The sequence below is a fragment of the Photinus pyralis genome, unplaced genomic scaffold (genome assembly GCF_008802855.1).
Source record: "Photinus pyralis isolate 1611_PpyrPB1 unplaced genomic scaffold, Ppyr1.3 Ppyr1.4_LG9, whole genome shotgun sequence".
Classification (NCBI taxonomy): Eukaryota; Metazoa; Arthropoda; class Insecta; order Coleoptera; family Lampyridae; genus Photinus; species Photinus pyralis.
The window spans coordinates 17,631,311-17,657,453 of record NW_022170878.1 but is presented as its reverse complement, the minus strand read 5'-3'; the positions used below and the strand labels follow the sequence as shown (position 1 = coordinate 17,657,453).

The 26,143-nt window shown below is 37.7% G+C and overlaps 4 protein-coding genes across 5 annotated transcripts; 2 read left to right on the top strand and 2 right to left on the bottom strand.

Moving 5' to 3' along the window:
- Positions 1-706: 706 nt before the first annotated feature.
- LOC116181430 (protein SET-like) lies at positions 707-2,230 on the top strand. The gene is made up of 4 exons (XM_031501804.1): positions 707-1,101; positions 1,164-1,353; positions 1,694-2,044; positions 2,097-2,230. Exons 1-4 carry the CDS (start codon positions 847-849, stop codon positions 2,117-2,119), a joined length of 819 nt encoding a protein of 272 aa, XP_031357664.1. The 5' UTR covers positions 707-846; the 3' UTR covers positions 2,120-2,230.
- A 3,720-nt stretch (positions 2,231-5,950) lies between these two features.
- Positions 5,951-8,546, bottom strand: LOC116181428. The gene is made up of 4 exons (XM_031501798.1): positions 7,597-8,546; positions 6,523-6,657; positions 6,281-6,476; positions 5,951-6,235 (listed from the first exon to the last, which is right to left on the bottom strand). The coding sequence occupies exons 1-4, from the start codon at positions 7,686-7,688 to the stop codon at positions 6,065-6,067; spliced, it is 594 nt and encodes a 197-aa protein (XP_031357658.1). The 5' UTR covers positions 7,689-8,546; the 3' UTR covers positions 5,951-6,064.
- Positions 8,547-12,258: 3,712 nt separating this feature from the next.
- Positions 12,259-13,828, bottom strand: LOC116181425 (glutathione S-transferase D1-like). Its single transcript, XM_031501795.1, has 3 exons — positions 13,531-13,828; positions 13,228-13,428; positions 12,259-13,178 (listed from the first exon to the last, which is right to left on the bottom strand). Exons 1-3 carry the CDS (start codon positions 13,672-13,674, stop codon positions 12,867-12,869), a joined length of 657 nt encoding a protein of 218 aa, XP_031357655.1. The 5' UTR covers positions 13,675-13,828; the 3' UTR covers positions 12,259-12,866.
- An 8,434-nt stretch (positions 13,829-22,262) lies between these two features.
- Positions 22,263-25,945, top strand: LOC116181427 (transmembrane protein 272-like). 2 transcript variants are annotated; one of them, XR_004147248.1, is made up of 5 exons: positions 22,263-23,338; positions 23,386-23,656; positions 23,708-23,824; positions 25,049-25,545; positions 25,744-25,945. XR_004147248.1 is itself a non-coding variant. In XM_031501797.1 (5 exons), exons 2-5 carry the CDS (start codon positions 23,391-23,393, stop codon positions 25,216-25,218), a joined length of 507 nt encoding a protein of 168 aa, XP_031357657.1. In that variant the 5' UTR covers positions 22,925-23,338; positions 23,386-23,390; the 3' UTR covers positions 25,219-25,376. The 2 variants fall into 2 exon arrangements, 1 of the variants encoding a protein (XP_031357657.1); XM_031501797.1 differs by lacking the exon at positions 25,744-25,945 and having other exon boundaries at positions 22,925-23,338; positions 23,386-23,490; positions 23,537-23,656; positions 25,049-25,376.
- Positions 25,946-26,143: the final 198 nt, after the last annotated feature.

Here is a 26,143-nt window from a genome sequence, read left to right as displayed (position 1 = left end):
TTTAGTGTTATTTCAAAAGTAACTAAGTTACAGTAACTTAGTTACTGCAGGTAACTTAGTTACTTGAAAGTAACTTAAATTTTAGTTACTTCCCAGCTCTGGTCCGCAACCAGTCTGGGTTTTAGCCCCGACGAACCACTTATAATCGTTACTTCCCAAGGGTTTGTGTCCTTATCCGCCACCCGGGGACGTGTCCGCGACGGGTGCCTCCACCGCACGGGGTATATGAAGGGTACTCAACGTCCAATTTTTAGTGGATTCGGAAGACGGAAGTCGCATCCGGCTGGCATTTGGGTTCCGTAATGAGGGAGTTTACGTACGTTATCCCACGAAACGCTGTAGTCCATCTAGGAGATGATTTCTTTATCCAATAAAAAAACGTCTATAATATGTCGTTTCTTTTCAATCTACAATTATCGTATTAATTAATGTGCGTATTAATATGTAATCAGATACTTAAATTCTAATGCGTTTAATCAATAAATTAATTAAATTAATACGCATTATAATATCAGCCGAATCGCGTTCCGCCGATAAGTATCGCCGCTGAAACACTTCGTCCGCCGAAACGCGCTCCGCCAAAACGTCCTTGTTCGTTAGTCACATACCAATGGTCATATCCATTGGATAAGTTGTAATTAGTTTTCACATTTTTGTGATTTGGCAAACGCGCTTTATAGTTGTGGCGTTACTTACAACGGGGGCGCTGTTTTATCTTCAATTCTTTGAAGCTGAAGCCGACAAAACCAAAGCGAGTCGTTTCAATTTTGCCGATAAAAGTTTCAGAAAGCTCTGCTTGTGAAGTGTCGATTAAATTAAAAGTTGGACACTTCGTGTCACGTAAGGATGGCCGCACCATCGAAGAAATTGAAAAAGGCAGATTCAACGGCTCACCCCGAGTTAGAGCCCAAAGACTTTGATGAAGATACACAGAAAGCCTTAGAAGAAATAGATAGTTGCCAAAATGAAATTGAAGCTCTGAACGAGCAGGCCAGCGAGGAAATATTGAGGGTTGAACAAAGATTCAACCGGCAGCGTAAACCGCACTTCGAGAGACGGGCAAACATTATATGTAAAGTACCTCATTTTTGGACAACAGCCGTATCCTTTCTCAAAAACTATTCTTTTTTGTTGCGTTTGTCACTCTCCTTAACAGTTTCTAGTTCACAAATCATCCAGATTTAAATTCATTATTAGAAGAGCCAGAGGAAGACTGCTTCAACTTTTTGACTGTGATCGACGTTGAAGAATTTGAAGACATTAAGTCGGGTTACCGATTAAAATTCTACTTTACTGAAAACCCGTACTTTGAAAACCCTGTGTTGACGAAAGAATTTCAGCTCGGAAACTCAGGTATGCGCATACACTCTGGACATGCTGTAAAATAAAGAAAAGTGTACGAACTACTCGTTAAATTGTCGATGTAAGGGCGAGACAGACAGTTAGTCTTGTTTCTCTACACTTTTGGTACCCTATGCGTACAATTGTGATTTTGGTCAAAAGATGTCAATGAGCTCAAATTTCCCTTATCTCTTAGATTGAAACAAGACTTTGTGGTTATACTAAACATCGGGTGTCCATACACCGTAACGTGCATTCAAAGCCTGACACTACCGCTCACTATAATTGTAGGGTCAAAATCAATTAAGCATGGGATTGTGTTATTATGATAATTATTTATTGTTCTCTGCAGGTGCCCCAACTTCTTCATCTATTCCTATCAGATGGAAGGAGGATATGGATTTAACGCACACGAATGAGCCAACATGTACAAGAACTGGCCGCAAGCGCCAGTTAGATCAGCGATCATTTTTTACGTGGTACAATGATCATTCGGATCCTACCTCTGATTCTATTGCTGAAATCATCAAAGATGATTTGTGGCATAACCCCCTTCAGTACTTCCTCATCCCTGACGTGGATGTGGGAAACGGTATTGACGATGACGAGGAGGGCGAGGATGTTAATTCTCCCGAGGAAGATGAGGGCGAGATAGAGGACGTGCCGCTAGTTGAACAAAGTGAAGTGGATCAGCCACCTGCACGTACGTCTTCAAGTAATCTTACGATTGGCGATATTAATCTTAATTTTTTTAGAGGGCGATGAACCTGACGATTAATTGTATACTTCATTTCGTTTCATTTTGTATGACCGTTGGTCCGCACCTAATTTTTTCGTTGGATTAAAAATTCAAGCATTTCCTGAGACTTGAGTGTGTACAAACTGATCTGTCGATGACCGTTTCATTCTGTGCACAAATTTGAAAGTAGTTTGTATTATCCTTGTTTAATTGTTTACAGCTTCCTTCACAATGAAACAATTTGCAAATTAATATTAGTTAAACCATGTCTTCCACTTTGTGGGAACACAAAAAGCTGGACGGTGCTGGTCTCTTATTTATAATCTGTAAAATTTTAATGAATTTTTATTAGTAACATCACAAAACATTAAATTATTTAATTCAACTACATACTACCATTGCATGGGTAACTTTGTTATCATCAATAATACAAAAGTTATCTATGCTATTCCACTTAATCTGAAACACCATGTATAAAGGCTAACTTGAAGCTTAAATATACTAATTTTTTCATTATGAAAGAAGCCTTAATACTTTTCATTTAAGTATTTATTATGAAGAAATATTTTTGTTGTTATTACTTTTTGACAAAACTGCAATAAACTGAGATATAGTGTCCATGTGTTGCTTTAATGTTGTTAACTCTTCTGTGTAGTATGAGGACTGCCAGTGCCATTAACTTTCCTTACATTATTTTTTACATGGGAAAGACTAGGGAGTCACTCTGTAGCTTTAGAAAAAATCAAAACCTTGTGTGGGTGCCCCTTTAATAAACAAGTACAAACAGCTAGCCATCTCTTTCTTTTCTTTTGTTTAGTTATGTTTTCGTGTTTAGGTGGAAGGTCAGCAAGTGGAGCTGTCTCCCCTCGCCACTAGGTTTCTTTACCTTAATTAAAATTTTTATTTTACATTTAAATCTTATTTTAATTTATATATTTATGCAAGGTAATGAAATAAAGGCATTTATTATTATTAACTGAGTGCGTATGATGGTGATTTTATCGAAAATTGGTTTGCTTTGAAATTTCTGTCATTAATTTAAAATACTTTATGATGTTCGAGTGACTCTCTAGCTTCTTCAAACATGTGGAGATGTGTTTGGTCAGTACAAGTGATGAGACAGGTGTTAGCACTGTAGGGAAAGCAGTAAAAATACTTGCAAAAAAAAGGGTAGAAAAACGAAGACTTATTTTTAGTGCCGAGAGATACTAAATACCTGGATGAAATACTTTTTTAAGCAAATACAAACACTGTAAAAAGTATTTAAATACTTTGGGAGAAGTATTTAAATACTAATTATTTCTAAAAGTATTTATGCCTACAAATTCAATATGAAGAACCTTTAAAAACTTCACAGGTCCGCTTGCTTTAGTGTGCCAAACTTCACCCGGACAGTCTGGTTTTTTAAAGGCATTAAAAGTACAACAGAATGATTTTTAGAAAGAGACCATCGACTGTGAGTCCTGCGGAGTGAACGTTTCATGGGCGAATGTACCACGGAGGGGTTGAGGGATTCAAGATTCAAGAACCCCCGGTTCTACATTCTCCCCCAAATAACATTCAGTGTTTTTATAGCACATACACATACAGCATAATTTTTAGAAAGAGACCATCGAATGTGAGCCCTTAGAGGTGAACGTTTTTTAAGAGAATCTAACTGCACCGGGGCATACCCCCAGGAAACAAAGATTTAAGGTTCCTTTTCTGTGATCCGGAACATTGAACCCAGATGACATTGTACATTCTTTTAACATGTGCTAGAGGGTATATGCGAATATTCCAAATATCCATAGAATGTTCTATGAATATATACGTTCGTCTGGCATATTCCACACTACTAATGTATCCCTTGATTTTTCTGTATTGAATATTCCGTTACAAAATTCCCTGGATGTACGGGGAATATTCTTTTTGTCACAATCACGTGCCAATTTCAAACCTTAATTACAATACCTACACAAATCCCTGTTTTCGAGGTAGGTATATAACCATAGTTCGTTACATTTATTTTGAATTAAAAATTATTTTTATTATAGGTGGCCAATTATTCACTTTTGTAATATAAAAAATGAAAAAAGTTTTAGTAACTATAGCGCAGTTTCCATGAATTGATCAGTATTTCCGTAACGATCTATTTATGTGTACAAAGAAAAATAAGTTATGGCATAAATATTTGTTATAAATAAGAAACTTAGCATATTGCTATGCATATCTGATTTACAATATACGATATGCTTGTCTACTAAAATTTCAGAAAAATATATTCCATAAATAAGAAATTTGACATTGCGCAGTTTGCCCAAGTGCACATGTGATTTTTACAATATGCAATATGGTGCGTCAATTAAAATCCAAAGCAGAGAATCTCTTTAAAGAAAAGTTCTACCACCTAACAATGACACTTCGCAGACCTAAAACACATATTAAAATAGGGAAATAACTTGTGTTTCAATCTTACTGCATAATCAAATTTTTTTGAAGTTATCAAAATCTCAACTTATGCTACCTACACTTAAAAAATGTTAATATCAATATTGACACCAACCTACTAAGTCACTGAAAGTGAAGCTGTTTTTTATTTGATGAAGTGATTAGTGAAGCACCATCGCACCATGTCAAATGAATCATTTGTTGTAATTTTATTAATTCAAAAAAATTATGGTATCTAATATTTTCAAGGCGAGGAAACATGTATTGGTTTAAAAAATAATGGACCAAATATGGAGGTACTTACATGGATGGTCATAAGATAGGATACAAGGACAAATGTACAAATAGTGGACCATAAACGTACAATTGTACATAAAACTAGGGTGTTGGGGGGGGGGGGTAGTAAGGTTTTATCTACTGGGGCCATTTACGAAACGCCTTTAAGGCCTTAATTATAAGCAGCAGATTTTTTAAACATTTTAACGAGCGACAAGAAGCTCCTTCATGATTATGAGCTTTCTGTCTGTCTGTGCGTCAATTTGTGTACATGAAAACTCATGAACGGTTTAGAATTTTCCAATTCTGTTTTCAGTAATAGGGATAGATCAGTGTTTTTCAAACTTTCTTTTCTGGCGGCACACTAAAATTATGAAACAAAATTTGCGGCACCCCTAAGTATTATAATTTTTTTGCTTTTTTTACAGTTAGTACAGATATAAAAGATGAGAAATCTTGGTTAAGTATTATGTTGTGTTTTTGAAAAGTATAGTCTCATCACGTTCTCAAGAACCTTTAAGATTTCTCTGTTCTCATGATTTTAATATTATTGTTAATTATATGTATTAGTTTGCGATATTTAATATTAAATAGGACGGTGCGTACTGCGTAGCGCAAACTGCAAGCCGCCTGTCGATTATGATGACGCGGATTCGAACCCCCCGACCGCGCTTAGATCACGGTAAAAAGAAGAAACCAAAGGATTGTGAGAACGAAGTGCCAGTGCCAGTGAGATGTTATACCAGCATATGATTGATTAATGAATTATGAACCATAGAAATAAATAAAATAGAAACTAAAAAACAGAATTGTAAAGAAAAACGAATATTCATTTTTTATAATTGTTTTAATTTATGTAATTTTAAGTTAATTATGTATTTAAAAATTTTGCGGCACCCTTATGAACTACTTACGGCACCCACTTGAGAACCACTGGTATAGACAATGGTCACGGAATTAACTGACTAAATTTTGCTCATTTGAACTTTCTGTCCGTCCATCTGTGTACCTACATGCGATAACGGTTTAGAATTTTCCAATTTTGTTTACTAATACTAATGTATTGGTTACATTTATGTGCACATCAAATACAAGGCTCAACATTTGTGCCGACAAAAGTGAAATATATTTTGCTGGCAGTTTTTTTAACGTATGTATAGATGATAAATGAACAAATATTTTATTTACACAAAGGTTAACAAGAAACTATACAAAGACGAGTCTAATACTATGGAAATTTGAACAAAGAACGACAGTACTGAACAAAAACGCATAATTTTATTTTTTTGTATTCTGGAGTGGGTCACTGGGAATGTGAACCGGTTTAGATTGTATAAGTCGCCCTCTTCGTCTAGGTGGTGGACTGAGGACAGTTTCATCAAACGTTACCTTTTTCTCGACTGGCGCAACCGGATCATTTCCCTTCTTGGCAGTCTCTTGTGGGGGGTCCTAAAGCAGACGTTGTATAGATAACAATTAAAATCTTCACCTCACATTCTCTTTATTCTCGCGAGCGAGCTGCTCCATGGCTTTGATGAGGGAACTTATTTCTTCAAGCTCCTGGAGTATGTAATTGTGTTCACCATTGTACTTGAGGTGTTTCCTCTTACTCTCAATTTTCTGCTGAGAAATCGTAACATTTCCGTAAAGTATGGATCTGAAGAGGTGAATTAGTCTCTTTCGAGTGTCCCTAAAAAGCAATGTCGTATATTAATGAAGTGAAATTTTCATCTCACTCTTTGCGTTTTATAAACTCGTCGTGGAAACTGAATATATCATCTGGACTGTTAGCGCTGTTTGACAGTTTTTCCTTTTCAGAAAGAAGCTTTTGGTACTCGAGATTTGCTTTTTCCACCGACTCACGTGTAGTTCTGAAACAAATTAAAGGAACAAGTAAATTATAGGTCTATAACCAAAGTTTGATGATCAGCTTTGAACATTATCTGAAAATTCAAACCAAAACATGGAAAATGATTTCAAAAGATTAAATTGAGGGGTCATGCATGGACAACGATTTTCATCTCCCAAGTGCTTAGAAGGGTGATTCGCATGCAAAAGTGTATAGATCTTAAAGGCGATTGAAAAGCAATAACATTTTAGATATATAATTAGACATTTTTTATGTTGCAATTTCTCCTTATTAATTTATTACTGACCCCAAATACAAATTTACCACTTGCTTAATGTTATTTAATTTCATATCCATACGTCGTGTTTCCGAATGCAAGGCGAGTGTAAAAAAATTTCACTATTGTAAATCGAATGCGATTCTTCGTCTCTCTTGTTTATACATGGGCGAGAACCAATCCTATGGTATGCTTTCAGTATTACACGCGGTTTTAATAATCTTAAGCAGCAATTCTAGTCCTATACACGTAATCAATTCTGCCTTGACATAGAGAGTATCCCAGACATCTGGGTGCCAGCAGCCGCCATAAAAGATTAGCCACCGGGGATAAGGAAGGAAAGGAGGACCTGCTGCATTCTATGCGAGATATGCCGATCACCCAGGTATTCGGCAATTCTCGAGAATGTCCATGAACTTTCTAGAAACTTTCCATTTGCTATATAAGCAAATAGAATTGTGTTTAATGACAGTCCCAACATCGATGCCGAAGTGATTATAAACGAAGTTGCGCTTGTATGTGATAAATTTACATAAATTGTGTATAAGCGAGTGATAAACAATAGTTATGTTATAAATTTATTATTAATTAATTGTAAATAAATAAATCATGTATGTTACAATATTATACTCTCATGCGGCTTTACCCATTTTAGTTTACCTACAGATTTTTCAAATTTTGTACCTCAACTCCTTCTGAGGTATTATTGACTTCTTCAGTTGCATTGGTAGCATTGGCATCCCTATTTGGTACTTCCATAAAATGCTGTTACCCATCTTTTAGTTCTTTGTGTCTCAGGGAGCAATAAAATCCCATCTTTGTCTTCTATACATCTCGACCCATCTCAATCGCTTTAAGTTGTCTAAGATTTTGTATCACTGGATGTAGCAACTTAGAATTTCCTCCGCCATCTTGCCAATCCGCCAAATTCATCCTATTTCCTGGTTTTAGCAGTTTTGCACTTATCTTTAACCAATTTCCTTTGATGTTTGTATTTTTCATTGTTTTGCTTCCAAGGTATATCTTCCAGTTTTTTCTTCCTAGATACTTCCATTTTTATGTCCGAATTCAACCAAGTCGTCAATTTAAGTTTTACTTCTTTCACACTGCAAACTGATTCTTTGACCTATCTCCAATGGGAAAATTATTGGAAAACCGCTTACTCAATTAAAAAAACACACTACTCCATCATTCATCCTAACATTATTAAAGAGCACTGGTACAAAAACATTAGGATTTCAAGATTCTATTATACTACCATAGCAAGGTTAAAATTTGGTGACGGTAAATATCCGGCCCATTTGTTTAAAATTGGTATCCTAGACTCCCCAGCCTGCGATTGCGGAGATCCCCAGAGCGACTTGAATCATCTGTTTTTTCAGTTGTGTTAAGCGTGAGGCCAAAATTAGAAACCTATTAGAAAAGCTAAGCGAAAAACGCGTAGCCTTTCCCACAAACATGACGACCTTACTACATAGCTGCCGTAAAACAATCTACAATGTCATCATTGATTATGTAAGGGCAATTAGATTAAAACTGTAATTTTATGTGCATCCATGGTATTGTAACCGTTAAATTCATCTGTGTCCATATCCTTACATGTATTTGAACCTTCCATGGCCATCCTATGTGTGGTACAAAGTCGCACTGATCGGCTCATGTGCATGAAATGTTAAAACCACTGTCTATTCCTAGTGTGAGGTACCTACATCTAATTTCAGTAGGCAAAATGGGATGACCCCAAAAAACCTTTATAAAAAAACAAAAACAAAAAAACACAATATTTTTATATCTTCTCCATTTTTCCAATTTGCGTGCTGTAATTCCTCGTTAAACATATAATATTGCATTCTCTGCACCCCTCCCATTCACACTTACATTCAACTTAATTTTCCACCAAAAATGGTCTGATCAATCTCATAGCCAAGTTTTACCCTTACATCTACTCTTATGTGCATTTTGTACTAACACTATAATCGATTTTCCTCCCCTAGATACCATTACACGTGTAAATTTACGGATGCCCTTGTATTTACAAAATGTTTTACACACTTGTATATTATTTAATAAAAAAAATTCAATTACACGTTGCCCATTACCATTCAATGTACTTTTTCTACACGCACCCACTGGAAACCCTGGTTCCTTATTTACACCTATGTGACCATTTAAATCCCCCATGATCATAACTCATAAGTTTTTATTTCACGCTTGTCATTTTCATCCTGTAAATTCATCAATAATCTCTTTAGGCTCTTTTTCCGCAGGTCCATATGCAATAATAATCGGCCACAGTTTATGATTCTCATGACCAATTTCGAGCCTATCTGTAATTGCTTTCCCACATTACAGAACCAATTCTATGGTACAAGTGCAACTCCTAGTGCTTGTGACCTATCCCCACTCCAGTATAGATTAAATAATCATATCAGTAGACAGGGCCGTCTTAAGCATATTCTGCGCCAGGGTGCAAAGTCAGCCGGGGTGCAGGCTTGTCAATAAAAAAAAGTACAATGTGATGTTTGGGTTTCATTTTTTTATTTATTAACCTAATATCAAAATAAATTACATTTAATTAAATGGTACATTGAACTTAATCTGTGCTAATAATGGTTAAATTTGTCAGCCTATCTTGAATCATGGTCGGGGGTTGGGCGATTGCCACCTGGCCTGTAGATCATAATGTATGCCAAAGGACATAATTTATATTTTAATAATTGGCTTATAAGACCAATTACCAATTTCAGTTTATTGCTAACAGCAACGATGATTTTGTTAAATTTATTGATGCAAATCATTTTTTAAACTCTAGACATAAGACTTTCAATGGATTACATTTAAATGACAAGGGTAAATGTAAGTTGGTATGGTTTATCTGTAAATATTATATACTTAACCCTATTCTTAAGGAAACCTCAATTAAGCCTAACATAACCGTAATTACCTGCACTGATATTAACAATTCTTTTTTAGAGAAGACGCCATTAGCCAACCTTTCAACAAATTAAAATATTTTACCCCAGACCAAAGACACGACAACATTTCAATTAAAATCCTACATTTTAACATTCAGAGCTTACGAAATAAATGCTTAGAACTTGAAGCAATGGCCCATGAACTAAATTATGATTTTTTATGCATCAATGAGCATTGGCTTAAAGAAGAAGAGATTACCATGTTGGATATTGAAAATTATCATGTTGTGTCGAGTTTCTGCCGTAAAAACAAAATACACGGTGGTGTGTGTATCCTAGCAAGAAATGATTATTCGTGTACATCTCTAAATTTATCACGTTTTTCAAAAGAAATAGACTTTGAGGTCGCGGGAGTGAAATGTCAGGAATTGCAGTTGGTGTCAATATATCGATCACCCTGTGGCAACTTTGATATTTTTCTAGAGCAGCTAGTTAATACATTACAAACAATGAATTTCTCAAAACCAACTATTGTAACTGCCGATTTTAATGTAAAATTTAATACCAAGGATGAGAGGGCCATGCAGCTGTCTGACCTTTTTCTTACGTGCGGTCTAAGGCAAACAGTTTTTGTGAATACTAGAGACGCATCATGTCTGGACAATATATTTACAAATATTGATACATGCTCCACCACAGTTATGGACACATGTTTTTCCGATCATAAAGTTGTTGGGTTTACCTTTGATACAACTTGCTACAAAGATCCCATTAGTATATGCACTAACAGTAAAATAACTTACAGGCCGATCACAAATGCAGGGTTATACCAAATGTATGAATTGTTAGAGAATGCGGATTGGGGGTTTGTCAATGACAAGGGCATTAACGTAGAATTGAAACTTGATAGGTTCATAAGCCTTATTTCTAATATGCTTCGTGATATTTTTCCTTTAAAAACAAAACTTAGGACAACTCGACCAAAGGTAAATTGGTTTAATGATAACCTGAAACAACTTCGGGACAAACTGCGCATGCTTAATGATATATACAAAGCTCATTCGTCCATTGGAAACAAGGAATTGCTCATTAAATTTAAACGTACTTATAAACAGGAATTAACGAGATGTAAAAAATTAGCTAATGACCATCTAATAAAAAATTCTGTTAACAAAATTGCGGCAATGTGGCGTATAATAAAAAACAAGAACAATACAACACCTGAACCATACACAGAATTAAACTGCAATACTTTTAATAGTTTCTTTTCTGAAATAGTCGACCATTCTTTACGCAATCTCGAACCGAGTAACAAAAATCCGTCAGACTATGTGCAATTAGGTAACCTGTCATTCTCTTTTAAAGAGGTTAATTATTCTGTAGTAAGAGAGTGCATCAGTCGTCTGAAAAATAGCACCAGTAAAGACCCACATGACTTCAATGCGAGAATTATTAAATCACTAAAGAATGTGATTGTTTATCCACTCACGAAACTGATCAACATGTGTATAGCTAAGAGCGTTTTTCCGTCTGTATTGAAAACAGCGAAGGTCGTACCAATTTTTAAAAAAGGCTCTGTCGCGGATCTGAATAACTACCGAGCCATATCTATAACCTCCGTTTTCAGTAAAATCTTTGAATCCGTTTTAAAAATGCAAATTGAAGAATACTTTGAGAATAATCATTTGTATAGTGAGTGTCAATACGGTTTTCGTAAAGGAAAATCAGCTACATTAGCTTTAAGTCACTTAACGCGATTAGTGAGCAAACTTAGGCTTTGCGGCTTTGACAACAGTAGTGCAAAATTAATACAGTCATTCCTAACGAACCGTCTACAATATGTGTCATATAACAATTGTCTGTCAACAATATCGGAAGTCAAACATGGTGTGCCACAAGGATCAGTTTTGGGGCCAATTTTATTTCTTATATATATTAACGATCTTCCAAATTGTGATCCAAATACACGTCATATTATCTTTGCTGACGATACAACCCTAATTAATTTATATGACAATGTACAAAATATTGAACCCGGTACGAACTCAGCTGTAAGTAAGGTAGAAGAATGGCTCAAGTCAAATAAATTGCTAATGAATAAAGCTAAAACTCAACATTTGGTATTAACCCTTAAGCGAATGCAGAGAGCTTGGATTATTGGGCGTAACACTTGATTCGGAGTTGAAGTGGGACCAACATGTTAACGTTCAGCGTGTTAAATTAGCTAGAGCACTATTTTTGATTCGCAATTTAATAAGGGTGACTCGAAGGAAACTGTTATGGCAGCATACTATGGCATATTTCATTCGGTATTATCTTATGCAATTCTTGCATGGGGCCATTCTGCCCACTCTCGAGTATTATTTGGTTTGCAGCGCAAATGTATACGATTATTTAAAAACCTTAAATACAGAGATTGTTGTCGTCAGGGTTTTATCGAATTAAATATATTGACATTACCTTGCATTTACATACAGCAATGTTTAATATATACTAAAGAACACATGACTACACTAACTGTAAGCACGGATATTCATACTTACAATACAAGGAACAAAGAGAATCTTTATATACCGTTTCATAGATTAAACAAGACCAAAGATGGCACTACATTTTACGGCATGAAATTTTTCAATGTCTTGCCAAAACAAATAAAATATTTAGATTTGCACGCATTTAAAAACTGTGTAAATAGTTACCTTAAACGAAAAGCTTTTTATTCTTATGAAGAATTTTTAAAAGATAAATTTGATAACATTTAAGTTTTAAAAGCAACAGTACCTTGTGTGATCATGTTCTCGTGTCCTTTGTCTTTTTTTTTTAATATTATGTAATTGTACCTGATGACGTGTGAAAATACTATTGTATAGATCACAAATAATAAAATGAAATGAAAATGAAATGAAATGACACCATAATATGGAACAAGTTTGGTAAAAGCTTGATACCGCCTAACAACAGCACAATTTTGTGCTGTAGCCATGAGTGAACAAATTTATTTACAAACAAACGCTTCAAAACCCTTCACACAGATTCGACTTATGATTTAGCTTTCTTAGCGATGGCGTCGAACATTTTCGTGAGCTTCTCGAGGCCGTTTATTTCTTCGAACGCCGGTACGGACGTCTGAAGCATCTTGTACCATCTCGAGACGTTCTTGTAAGCGGAACGATCGAGTTTGGCGACGTCAAAAGTTGACAAGGTCGTGGCTATGGCGAAGTCGGCGAGCGTTAAGGAATCACCGGCGACGTACTCGTCGGCGCCCAAAAATGTGTCCAAAAATTGCAGAGCCTCTTCGACTTTCTTGTACTTTTGAGGATCGGGTGTTGCGTTACCCCAGATTATCGGATACTGAAAGGTTGCCGTTAGGAAAACTGGCTGTAGGAGAGAAGGTACTTACGTAATAATCGGCGAGGCGTTGGTAGAGGACGCCGTTGTTGAAATACAGACGTTGATCGACTGTTGCTTTCTTTTTGGGGTCTTTTGGATACAAAGAGTCGGTCTTTCCGTAAGCTTCTACAAGATAGGTGGCAATTACTGGACTTTCCCAGAGGGCAAATCCGGTATCAACAATTGTTGGAATGCAGTGTTGGGGATTGATCTGAAAATAATTTTGGAATTTCAACTAAAGTTGTGAACGTTTTTTTTAAATGCCGGCGATGAATTAACTATTGACGAGTAAAGTGAACTTTGACCTACATACCTTAATAAATTCGGGAGTTAAGTGTTCTTTTTTTACCATCAGGTCGAGCTCTTTGTAATTCAAATTGACACCCAACGTTTTCGCGGTCAACTCGATAAAGCGACACGGTCCGCTTCCCGGGGCGTAGTAAAAATCTATCGGCATTTTAGTTGGTGATCACTTAATCCTCGGAAAGCGCCAGACGACGACCCGCACCTTTCAGAATCAAACTACTATTGAATGGAGAATAGGGAACTAAGGCGATCTACAATAAACACAAACAGGTGCTATTTATAGAATAATTGATCTTGACTGTTGCCCGTCACAGTAACTGAAGTTGGGCAATTATAAAATTTGCTGAATCATCTTAATCATGATAATAGTGACATCATCACACTGCCAAACGTGATAGGAAAGTTTTCCCTATCTACAAAAAATCACTGGAAACAATGATAAACAAATTATACAATAATAAGCCTCGCTTTTATTAGATAAATTAATTAAAGGCAACAAGCTTTACTTCAGGAAAACTTGCTACCGTGGGACATTCTTAATTGAACAATGGATAATTCGGTGAAGGAGAAAATTTCGAAACTGGTTGTATTAATTTAAAAACGGAAAATAAGTTAGACCAGTCATTTATATGATTCGCACAAATCAAGTGTCAAAATATCGTTCATGTTTTAGCAAGTAAACCACCTGGGTAAGATGCGGCAAACCTACGAGACTTTCCACCTTTGGATTCTGGATTACGATAGAGGGAGGCTGCACGCCTCAAATTCGGACCCTTTGTACCACCTCCCCGACTAGAGTCATTCGACCCCCCAACGTCACTAAAGCCATCCGACACGTGAGATGAACCTAAGAAGCGAGAGGAAGGCTCTAATCGTAACAATGTCCGGCCAGGATACGCCTAATGGGGCCCCTTCACGTGCATTCCCGGAACGACGCGCCATCGGTTTTGGAACGAAGCGTGGAGCGCCAACTTCTGGCGCGTTGTGCAGTGAATAAACTACACGTTCGCGCCATTTCATTCATTCCAGAGTGGTACTGTCGATAACAAGATGAGTTTGGTAAAAAAAAAGATAAATTGCAGCTGTAATTCTTCACAAATATATGATGGATAACGTAAATGAAGAGCCCAAGAAGCGGAGGAACAGGTCCAAGCCATGGTATTTGAAGAGACAGAAATTTGGCGATTTGATTTTATTACAAGAAATTAATAATACCAATCCAGAGGATTACCACAATTAATGTCACACCGCACAGCACACAAACAAACCTACAGGACTTTTGCTAATGTAGTCTCTCCTTTTTCCTCTCCAATGTTTAACAGCGCATCCTCTTCTAACGGCGCGAAGGGAAGGCGCGAAACGAAACTACACGCTCGCATTTGGCGCGCGGAGGCCTCGCGCCACGCCAGGAATTCAAACATGTTTGATTCCATCGCTCCACGCCAGGCGCGTATCATTCATGGCGCGAGGATGAACTACACGCACAGTTTTGGATTGACATCACTCCAAAACTTACGGAGCGTCGTTCCGGGAATGCACGTGAAGGGGCGCAAAAACGCACCAGGTTACGAAATGGTCCCTTGAAGGCTTCTCTCACCCTGTACTGATTTTGGGTGTCTTGAGTTGCTTATAGCTGCAGCTGTAAGTGGAAGAGCCGGCTGTGGACCATTAAAAACGCTCGTTTTGAGAGAGCCCTAACTCCGTGTGTATCTTGCCAACTCCTCCAGTTGGTGATAGTTCAGAGTACTTCGTACAGATAACGAAACAGCAACATGTATTCCGCCGCTGAAAAGGTGTTCATGTACAATTTGTAAAAGAGTGGGCACAGTAGCAGAGGACTATGCCATCTGACTATTCAGTGCAGAGTATCCAGGCAAAAGGTCTACTATACTACTCCAGTATTTATCTTACGCGGAGTGGGCGGAAAAATTCTCCAAACTGATGTAAAGAAATTCCCGTCTCTGTCACAAAATTTTTACTTCAGCGCAGGTTCGAACACCCGACCTTCGGCTATGTAGCCCAACGCTCCACCAGTGAGCTACGTAGATGGAAGGAAACGCATTTTAAACCTGGTCAAGTACTTCAGATACAATTCTCAGAAAAGATGTTCAACCAGATATTCGATCCAGAACGGTAGTCGCTATAATTAATATTATTGTAATGGGGTGTATTTTTATATAACAACAAGGGAAATCACTAATTAAATGGAGCTAATTGTTGATCAGAACTCATTATTAAGATGCGACAAATCTACTGTAAACTCACCTTTCATTAGAAACGTTCCTCTGTAATCTACGCATAAGGAGTTGGCATGCTAGCATTCAGTCTGACTTGTCGTCTCCCGCGCTCAAGGGTCATGGTCAATTAATGAGGTAACTCATCGGGGGGGCGTGGGCCCCCAGCTGGCGCTAGACTCTCCTGAATCCCCGAACACTCTGGTTGGCGATTGGGGTTGAATGAGTCGTTGGAGAAGGGTTAGATGGAGCTCATACCTATTTGGGAAAGGGTTACGCCGCGCGCACTTGTATTATTTAGGATACACATCCCGTCTTGGGCCTCTGACTAGGACCCTCGGCCAATAGATCAGTAACGTCGGTCTATGTCGCTCATTGCCCTACCTGGGAACAACCTCCAGGTCGAGCTCACCCCCGAACTGTGTGTGTTAACAAAGAGGCCATTATGTTTCGTATTGATTGGGTCGACACCATGATCTACTCGAACTATAGACCGAGAGCTGGCAGTAAAAAATACCACCTCATCGGTTACCAAAGGTTTGCCTCTTTAGGGTGGTTGAACTATTCACAGACTATGTAAAACCGCCCGTCTGCCTCTCGGATGTGGTCATGTTACGTAGTGATTTTAATTTAATTTTTTTAATTTTCACTAATTTTTGCCTCATTTTTACCAATTTAAAATGCGTGCGAAAATGAGTGAAAATATAAGCTGAATATATATTCAAAGCGTCTGCCGCGTCTTGTGGTCACCTCTTTGAAGCAGACGGCCGTGAACATGTCAAAAAAACACCCATCAACTCCCCATTAGTTACCAGTGTCATTTTTTTGCTGAAATGTAGTTCTTGATGCACTTATTTAATCTGTAAGAACCATTTATTGGCAGACGGTCGCATTCGACCAGCAGACGAGCTCAGATTTTAAATTATTTGCGCGTATTAATACTAAACGGTCCTGCGTTCCGCGAATACCAACAGTGTTTCCAATTAAATTATTGAAAATATAACTGGCATACTGTTTCTCTTTGTTTTAATCCAACAGGGGATGTTATTGTCTCATTGGCACAAATAAAACACGTCCTATACCCACCTACCTCTACTTCGTTGATACATAATTACTTCTTTCGTGGGGAAGAAATATAATTTTGACGAAATAAAGTCGTTATAATACCTACACACATATATTTGCTAAGAAATACAAATAAACTTCCGATTGATTTGGTATATAAAAAACATGATGAAACGTTAACAATGTACTGTACAATATAAGAACAATCCTTCAAATCGAATAAATAACAGAACAAACATTCGTAATATTTAATAACATACATACACTGTGAAAAAAATAATTTTGCTTTCATTTTACTATTGTAGTAGTTATGTATACAGGGTGGTGACTTGCGTAACGCATCATAGGGATTTTAATGTATAATTCATAACATGCGATTATTGGCTCCCCAAATTATTTTAGAGCAAAAATGTATTAGTTTTTTGTAGAAAAAATTTTTTTACGCCAAACCGCCGTATTAGTTTTCAATTTTTTTCATATAAAGACGGAAAATTGGGAAAATAAAACCCGCATCTTTTTCAATAATCTGCGATGCCATGGAATTTTCTAAAACAAAAAGATATCCAGTTATCAATTATAGTAGCAGTTCGAAATGGATTTTATGATCGACTTGGTTACTGTCTTGCAGTTAATGGTGACTTATTCGAACGTTTATTGTAAATTGTTATATTAGAAAACCGTTTTTAGTAATTTGGCCTTTCTTTATGTTGAATTCGCTGTTTTAAATATAATACTTTTTGATAGAATTTGATTTGTTTTATAGCAAACATGACGGATATTGGCGTAGTTTTTGTATTATAAAATTCCATGGCATCACAGATTATTGAAAAAGGTAGGGGTTTATTTTTCCAATTTTCCGTCTTTATTATGCAAAAAATTGAAAACTAATACGGTTGATTGACGTAAAAAATTGTTTTGTACAAAAAACCTTAATACATTTTTGCTCTAAAATAATTTGGGGAGCCAATAATTGCATGTTATGAATTTTACATTGAAATCCCTATGATGCGCTAGCCAAGTCACCAATTAACTACAACAAGGACAATCCTACTAGGATTGATAGTAGATACAATGATAGATACGCACCACTACAAAATGGTACGCTCTGTAAATAAAATTTACTACTACGAATGTACGAAACGTAACAAAATGCTTAAAAATTATCCAAATCTATGTCTTGTGAATTTTACCACTACGCATGGTTCGCAACGAATAGCGAGTGATGTGTTGCAACTAATGAAACTAGTAGACTAAAAAAAATATCTTAAGACAATTTGTGTATAGGTACCTGTATGAAAAGATCTATTTTTTTAGTTGAATAAATCGCAATCCGTTAGCCCAATCAGTCCTCTTATTATCTGCCTTCCAAGATATTAAAATGTCCCTAACATCCTAGTTTGCCCTTTCTACACTTCCCTGGTTCTCAGAGTGCTTTGGTTTACCGTGAATTATTTTAGCTTCGAACATAGCAAATTCATTTATGACTGCTGCTCTTCCATTGTCACCGAGATTGTCACATTGGAGGATGTAAGGAGCTCTATTATACAAAAAATGTCTAAAAGATTGTAAGGTACCTCCGTAACTCTTTTAGATTTCAAAGGTTTTAAAAATACTAATTTTGTTAGATGGTCCTGATAATTTGTTAGATGGTCCGTCTGTTCTGTTTGCATATCTATAAGATCCACCTGCCTCTTAAGTTTATGTTGTTGCTACGTTTTCTACGTCACCAATGGTTAAAATGTCATACCTACCTCACACTGACACTGGAACCGAATTTATTAAACTTTGGTCGTTTCATATTTGCCCGATCCTAGGTTTGTCTGTTTGGAGACGGTCACAGCCCGAAATTGAAAGGAAATTCGGGCTTTGGTCGTTTTAAATAGCTCAAAAAAACGACCATTGGCCGTTTTCGGGCATGGCGCCCAACATATATATTATAATAACGACTTATTTAGTCAAAATTATATTTGTTCCACACGAAAGAAGTAATTATGTAGCAACGAAGTAGAGGTAGGTGTGTATAGGACGTGTTTTATTTGTGCCAATGGGATTAATAACATCCCCTGTTTTAACAAAGAGAAACAGTATACCAGTTATATTTTCAATAATTTAATTCGAAACACTGTTGGTATTCGCGGAACGCAGGACCGTTTAGTATTAATACGCGCAAATAATTTAAATTTTGAGCTCGTCTGCTGGTCGAATGCGACCGTCTGCCAATAAATGGTTCTTACAGATTAAATAAGTGCATCAAGAACTACATTTCAGCAAAAAAATGACACTGGTAACTAATGAGGAGTTGATGGGTGTTTTTTTGACATGTTCACGGCCGTCTGCCTCAAAGAGGTGACCACAAGACGCGTTGAATATATATATTCAGCTATTATTTTCACTCATTTTCGTACGCATTTTAAATTGGTAAAAATGAGGCAAAAATTAGTGAAAATTAAAAAAGTTAAATTAAAATCATACGTAACATGACCACATCCGAGAGGCAGACGGGCGGTTTAACATTGCCTGTGAATAGTTCAACCACCCTAAAGAGGCAAACCTTTGGTAACCGATGAGGTGGTATTTTTTACTGCCAGCTCTCGGTCTATAGTAGATCACTCAGCGGTATAATCAACCCGGGACCGCGTCATAGGCACATGCACCTAATGCACTCTAAAAGCCTAGGAATATATCCGGATATCTGCGAAGGGTTTTACCTAATAGCCCAACAACAAAACACGACCAGCACAATATACTTACCACCTACTCGTGGGAGACACTCACTGCATTAAAGGGCTATTACACCAAACTCACGACTACTTCCGATGCTCTACTTAGCATTCTTTACGATCGTGACCAGAGCGCGTACGCAACTAACAGCCTTAACCACGATCCCTTAAGACCCTTGCATATATGTGCAGAATCGCACATATTTGACCAGTCAGCTTGCCACATTTATCAGTAGGGGTAGATATTTTACTTTTTCGTTATTAAGGACTACCCTAAAATATGGTTCTTACATTATATTATAAGATATAATTATATAATAATAATATAGCGACTCCTCCTCTGGATCGAATATCTGTTTGAACATCTTTTCTGAGAATTTTATACCCGAAATTCACGTACTTCACCGGTCTAATAATAATGCAAGTTGCGATACGGTATCAGCCTCCGATTTGCAATATTTATTATAAGGGGTCATAGGCTAGTTACCCTTTTTTTCGTTATACTTATGGTAATGCGGGATTTCAATGCCCAAAACAGGTGGGGATCAATACGTAACTAAGCAATGTGGCAAAACCATTGAAGATGTTCGATACTTATGTATTATGACGTCACTGCTTCTGTTACTACTCCGTTGGTATACTCATGCGAAATTTTAAGCCTAAATTTCGCATTTGTAGACCCCATAAATGCCACATTTGCAATACAAATTCGTTTTACCTCGCCTTTCTCAGCGACTGAGGTTAACTTTGGTTATGATCGTAAAAGGTGGGCTTTGTCGTGGTTGTGGGTTGAGTGGCGTTATATCCCAGGCCCGACGGGGCGTATGGCAGCCCATCGAACCTCAAGATCAACTACGGAAACGCCGCGCTGGGCAAAAGAAGGTCCGCTTAACACTCCGTGTCCTGCATCATCCAAGCCACCACAGTCTGTGCAGGCATCACTCTCCCTCTTTCTTATTCTTTTCCCCATGGCCTGTTAGAAATTGCGTGACTAAATAGTTGGTTTCCCCATGCTTCCGTCTTACCCACCTTTTCAGATTCCCTATCACCTCCTGCGCCACGACTCTCATGCCTCGAGTATGTCTACTTTACTCTTCCCTTCATGCCTTGCCCAAATCTTTAGCCTCAGCGGAGGTGTACTGGCCACCATAAATAGGTCCTTAGTAGATACTGTTCGATAAGCCGTCGCTATTCTTAAGGCCATTTTTCTTTGTACTCTCTCTACCATTTCTCTGGCCCTCCTTGTTTTTATTGCTTTTCCCCACACCTCGCAACCATATAGGATCACATTGTCAACCACAGAGGCCAGCACTCTCTTCTTCTGTTCTCGTGATCCCCCGATGCTCCACATTAACCGGCTCAGCTTCTCTTCATTCTATTTGCCTTATCCGTGGCTTTTTGGGCAAGTTGCATATAGCTGAAGCTCTTATCAATAGTTAACCCAGTATCTCTATTTCTTTCCGAGCCACTATGTCCGTTCGATCGACTGTTAGGGTGACCTCCGGGAGTTTTTTTCTTCCCGCAATCAGGGCCACCTGGATTTTACTGCCCACCGGTTTGTGACCTTTCTGCTCCATCCAATCTTGTACTTTGTTTATGGAGGTCTGCGTCTTCTGTATCGCTAGCTCAATTTTGCGGTCTGCCACCACCATCGCCGTCAGCATACGCCACCATAGCCCCTCCAGCCGTATGACCCCATCGTAGGCAATGTTCCACAGGAGTGGACCCAGCACCGACCCTTGTGGCACCCCTCCAATCACCTTAAACTGGTACCCTTTCCCGGAAGGTAATTTGACCCGGTTTCTTCTGTTCCTCAAATAACTGTATACCACCCTCCTTAGATACCGCGGTGTGCCTTTTCTTTTCAATTCCTCTAGTATGACATCTAAGAATGTGATTTATTGTCACCTCCCTAGTATGTCGCGTACCTCTTAATGCGGTTTCCGCTACTCTATGGATCTCTCCAACTTCCCTATGTGACTTATCATGGATATTGGTCTTACTGACCCCGGGTCCTTTTTTGGTATGAGGATAACAGACGCCTCCCGAGGCAGAGGTCGGATGGCTCAACACCGACCCAACCGAGGACGAAGAAGACAAGATCGAGTCACATGCTTCTATGGTGTGTTCACTGGGGACTGTGGAGGCGGTCCGGAGGTGTCCCTTTCTACCTCTACGTCAATGTTGTTTAGATAAGATATCGTGAGACACTTATCTCACGAAGCGCGATCGATAAATAATCTTTTGCTTGACGCTGCTTTGAGAATGTACGTTTACTGTGTTGCCATCCTTTTTTTGACCATCAACAGTGGTAAGTCTCAAACGGAAAGTGCTAATACGGAATTTACTCACTTCGTCAGTTTCAGTTTGCCCTCTCCAATGTTACCTTTGCATTGCCTCCACGACGAGCGATTGTAACGAGGGCAACGTTACCTCTATGGCACGCCAAACCTGTCACAATTCGTCTAATCCGGAAAGACCAACCGAAACGGTCTGCGTTGGATATGCCTACTCGGGTAAGTTTGTTAAATCGTACTTTTCACGTGGATGTTATGGCGTCTGTACCAGATGGAGATCAACAAATTGTGACAAGAGGTTGCGGTTACATTTTTCAGGACGTCAACATTTGCTGGTATCTTAATTTGACGGTGCCGGTTGTGTCGTGCTCCGATTGTAAAACTGACTTGTGTAACGTGAACCGTATGTTGTAAACTTTTAATTGGTTGTGCAGTTGCAGTTTTAATTGTTTGTACAGTTGGAATAGCAAAACTATAATTCTAGAAATGATCCCCCCCAAATTAATTTGTTCATTAATTTTGCAGGAGTTTGTTCTGGCAACCTTGCATTACCTAAATTAAATCAGATTTATGTAGAGCCTGTGTGTTAATAACAGTTCTCAGACTGTTTTTTCTTTACTTTTTAAATAATAATAATGCCTATCTATGATATTTACCGCTAGCTTCGATCCTTTACTGCAAAAGAAAATCGACGCTAAGTGATGGTCTGATAGGTATGATTACATGCCTACCAGAGGGTTAACGTGGACAAATAAATTACTTATCATCACGAGTGAGCACAAAATTATAGCAAAGGAAGATGAGTAATGAGTTGTCGTCTCAGGAGTTATAGTGCAATTTGGGTTGCCTATCCCTACAGTAGCGTTTTGATTTTTTTCTGAAGGTCGCCAAACTTATTTTTTTAAATGTGCTGACGAATAAAAAAGAATTCCACAAAAATTAGGGTATAAGATTCTAAAAAATCGTTTCGTTTAAAAATTTAGAATTAGGACTGTTGTCAACAAGTTGGTATTGATCCATGGATGTCGCATCATTACTTATTCGTGTCCCATGATACACAGCGTGACATATACTAATCAATAATGGTTTTAATATTAAATTAACCTCTATAAATCAATGAAACGCTTAGAAAGCGCGCGATTTCGAATTCCAAAGCATAAACGCCGGTCGAATCGGGGACGTACGCGTAATTTACGTTGCGTTACGACAATGATTTTAAAAATACTAAGTCGAGCGTTACGGTCGAGGTGGGGCCGCGTCCTTCAGATCGAGGCAAAGAAAGAGGCGGCAAACGGAATTTGAAGATATTTTGCCGCTCAAACGCTACGCTATACGACTAGGTAGGTCAGAGAGTAACAGGTAGAAAACATTACAGTTAAAAGCTAATGGGAGAACTAGGCGTGCCTCTACTAATTATCTAATCAAACAAATGCGTAATTCGGTCGTGTTGTTTACTCACAAGGAGGACATTTAAAGCGAGTTCATCTCCTGGTGCTGAGGTAAGCATTTTTGCGTTGCTATAGAAACGCGCATTGTTTTGCTTAAGACGAAATGGAATCGCCAACAAGTTCGGATCTTCTACCCGAGAAAAACATGCCAATTTTCGACGATCCGGTCAAGAAGCAGCCACAGAGCTACGGATATTCAAAGTGTACGTTGCAACGACGCTCGGAACGCGTAAACACGTTAATTTCCAGTGAGCATCGTTCTGCAAGTCACCTTTTTCGTGCTGAAACTGATCATGTTTATCTCCGGTGTTATTAACGTAAACGACTGCCCTCAGCAGCCCATGGTGCATATCTATCTTATCGTTACGGGTGAGTAATTATTAGCTGGTGGACTGATAAATTAAACAAATTTCTTCGTAGGTATTTTGGGAGTGGTCACAAAGTGTATGTACATAATTAATTGCAAATACGAAATCAAAGCGCTCCATTACACTATTAATTTTCTAAGACTAGTCGAGTTCTTGTGGATGATTATTGGTAAGTATTGAGTTTCGGCTTTCGGGTAAAATTTGGCCGAGAGAAAATGGTGGACATTATTCTTAACATTGTCGGGGAGAAGGCAGAGAATTTTCTATCTATCCAAAGCAATTGACGCCTTCCCACGCAGTCTAGGTGCTTTCCAGTTCGGATTAGCACTCTTAAATTGCTTATCCTGCGTTTCGGGACATTTGTACGCGATTGCTAAGTTCACGTAATTTTAAGTAACTATGGAAGAGTCTAGAAAGCTCTCACGCTTCTCAGGAAACTAAATAAGGGAGTCCCCAAAGCGTTGATTTTCTTTGAATTGTGTGATTCTTAGTTTAAAGTTAGTTAGCGGTGGAGGAGGGCACAGCTGGGCAGTATTCGATTTTGTAAATACTTTTTAGTATTCAAATCCTTTAAAGTATTCAAATACTTTGTAACTTTTATGGAAGCAGTATTTGTATCTGTAACTCAAATACTTTCACAAATATTTAGTATTCGAATACTTCGCATAGTATTTGAATACTTAACCTTCCTTTTTTACCAAAAATCGGCTACACCAAAATTTCAAGGGCTGTAACTTTGGAACTGTTTGAAATTATGGATTCTACACGCCACATTCTATAAGACCATTTTTTTTCCGGGTCAATCTGAGACAATTTTTTTTCGTGCCCCAAAAAAAGGCAGTGGTTAACCTTCCTTTTTTTACCAAAAATTTTTCTTATTAATTTTGGTGCGTAGAATCCAAAACAATTCGTACTTTTTCGATCAGACTTCTCAATCAAAAGTTATGGAGTAGAAACCAATTTCGAAAGAAAATTCAAAGGGCTGTAACTTTTGAACTAGTAGCCCAATCTTGGAACTGTTTGAAATTATGGATTCTACAGGCCACATTCTATCAGAAATTTTATTTTTAAATTTTTAATACATTTGAGTGACAAGTATTTGAATACTTTTTACTGTATTCGAATACCTTTGATAGTATTTGAATACTTTTCAATGTATCTGTATCTAGTATTCGCTGGACGTAAAAATATTTAGTATTCAAATACCTTTGATTTGTGTAAAGTATTCAAATACTTTTTTAAAGTATTCTGCCCAGTTCTGGAGGAGAGTAAAGCAAGCAATGGATTGCCCTCTAGTAGCCATCATTGGAAACTACCATCACCTTCTCTTGGCGGCACTTTATCCTAATGTTCCGATGTCACCAGTGAAAAATCTAACTTAATCACTTTTCAGGGTGCTACTGTATCTTTTCGATCTACCAGCCCAATTATTCGCCATACTTTGACCGGAAATACTGCGATCGGCACGGGTACCTAACGGCCTTCGCTCTCTTAATATTACACTTACTTTATTTTGTTTGCGTTACAATTATGACACTCACAAAGTTTTCTAACGCGTGGTGAGTTTCGACAATTAACCATTAATTAGTTAGTAGACAATGTACAATCAAACGCATCTCAGGCAATAATGACACTCACTGTGATACGTTTCATCCCCACTGTTATGTTTTTTTGATAATAAATATATTTCTGTAATAATAATAACAATCTTTATTCGTCGGATTACACTAAATATATTCAAACATATTCAGTGATACAAAGAAACAAAATACCAGAACACATCCTTGTGATTGCTGACACGTACGATCACCGACAAAAATAATGATAAAATGAAGCTAACTGCCGCTTAGGCAACCAACCATACACTATACAAAATGGCAACATTGGAAGGTAAGCTTTTTCGATTTTGGTTGTAAAAGCAGGTTTGCGTACTGTTGACTTGGGTGTAGATTGTTTGATCAGTCTAGTGGCTTCAGCATACGACACTCCTGTCGCTCTTACCGTGGGCGCTGCGTTGCCTTTTGGCGTATCTGTTTGGTGCTGGACTGTTGTTTTAGGTTCTTTAGCTTTCAATGGTTTTTCTCTTAGGGCGTGATGGAGCATGCTTTGGTGTTTTCCTTGGATCGCCTCATACGTCATGGTGCTAAGAGCCAAGATTATCTTCTGGAGGCCGTTTACCTGCTGAATGTTGATAACACACGGAATTTGTGGTGCTGTTATTAGTGATTGTCGATCAATTATATTTAATTTTTTCGACTGAACTCGATAGAATTTAATTACGTCTACGCAATAGTGCAAAATAAATACTCCAGCAGTGGTGTTTTAATTTTTAATTAATAAAACGGTTTTAGCAAAATAATGTGTTTATTCGAATTGTGTACCTAAAGGAATCCCAAGCTAATCGACATAAAAGGTACGTTATCACTCTTGTGACGTCTGCGTCTGTGTTCATTATCCGCAGCTGTACGTAATTCGAAAGTTTTTTTTT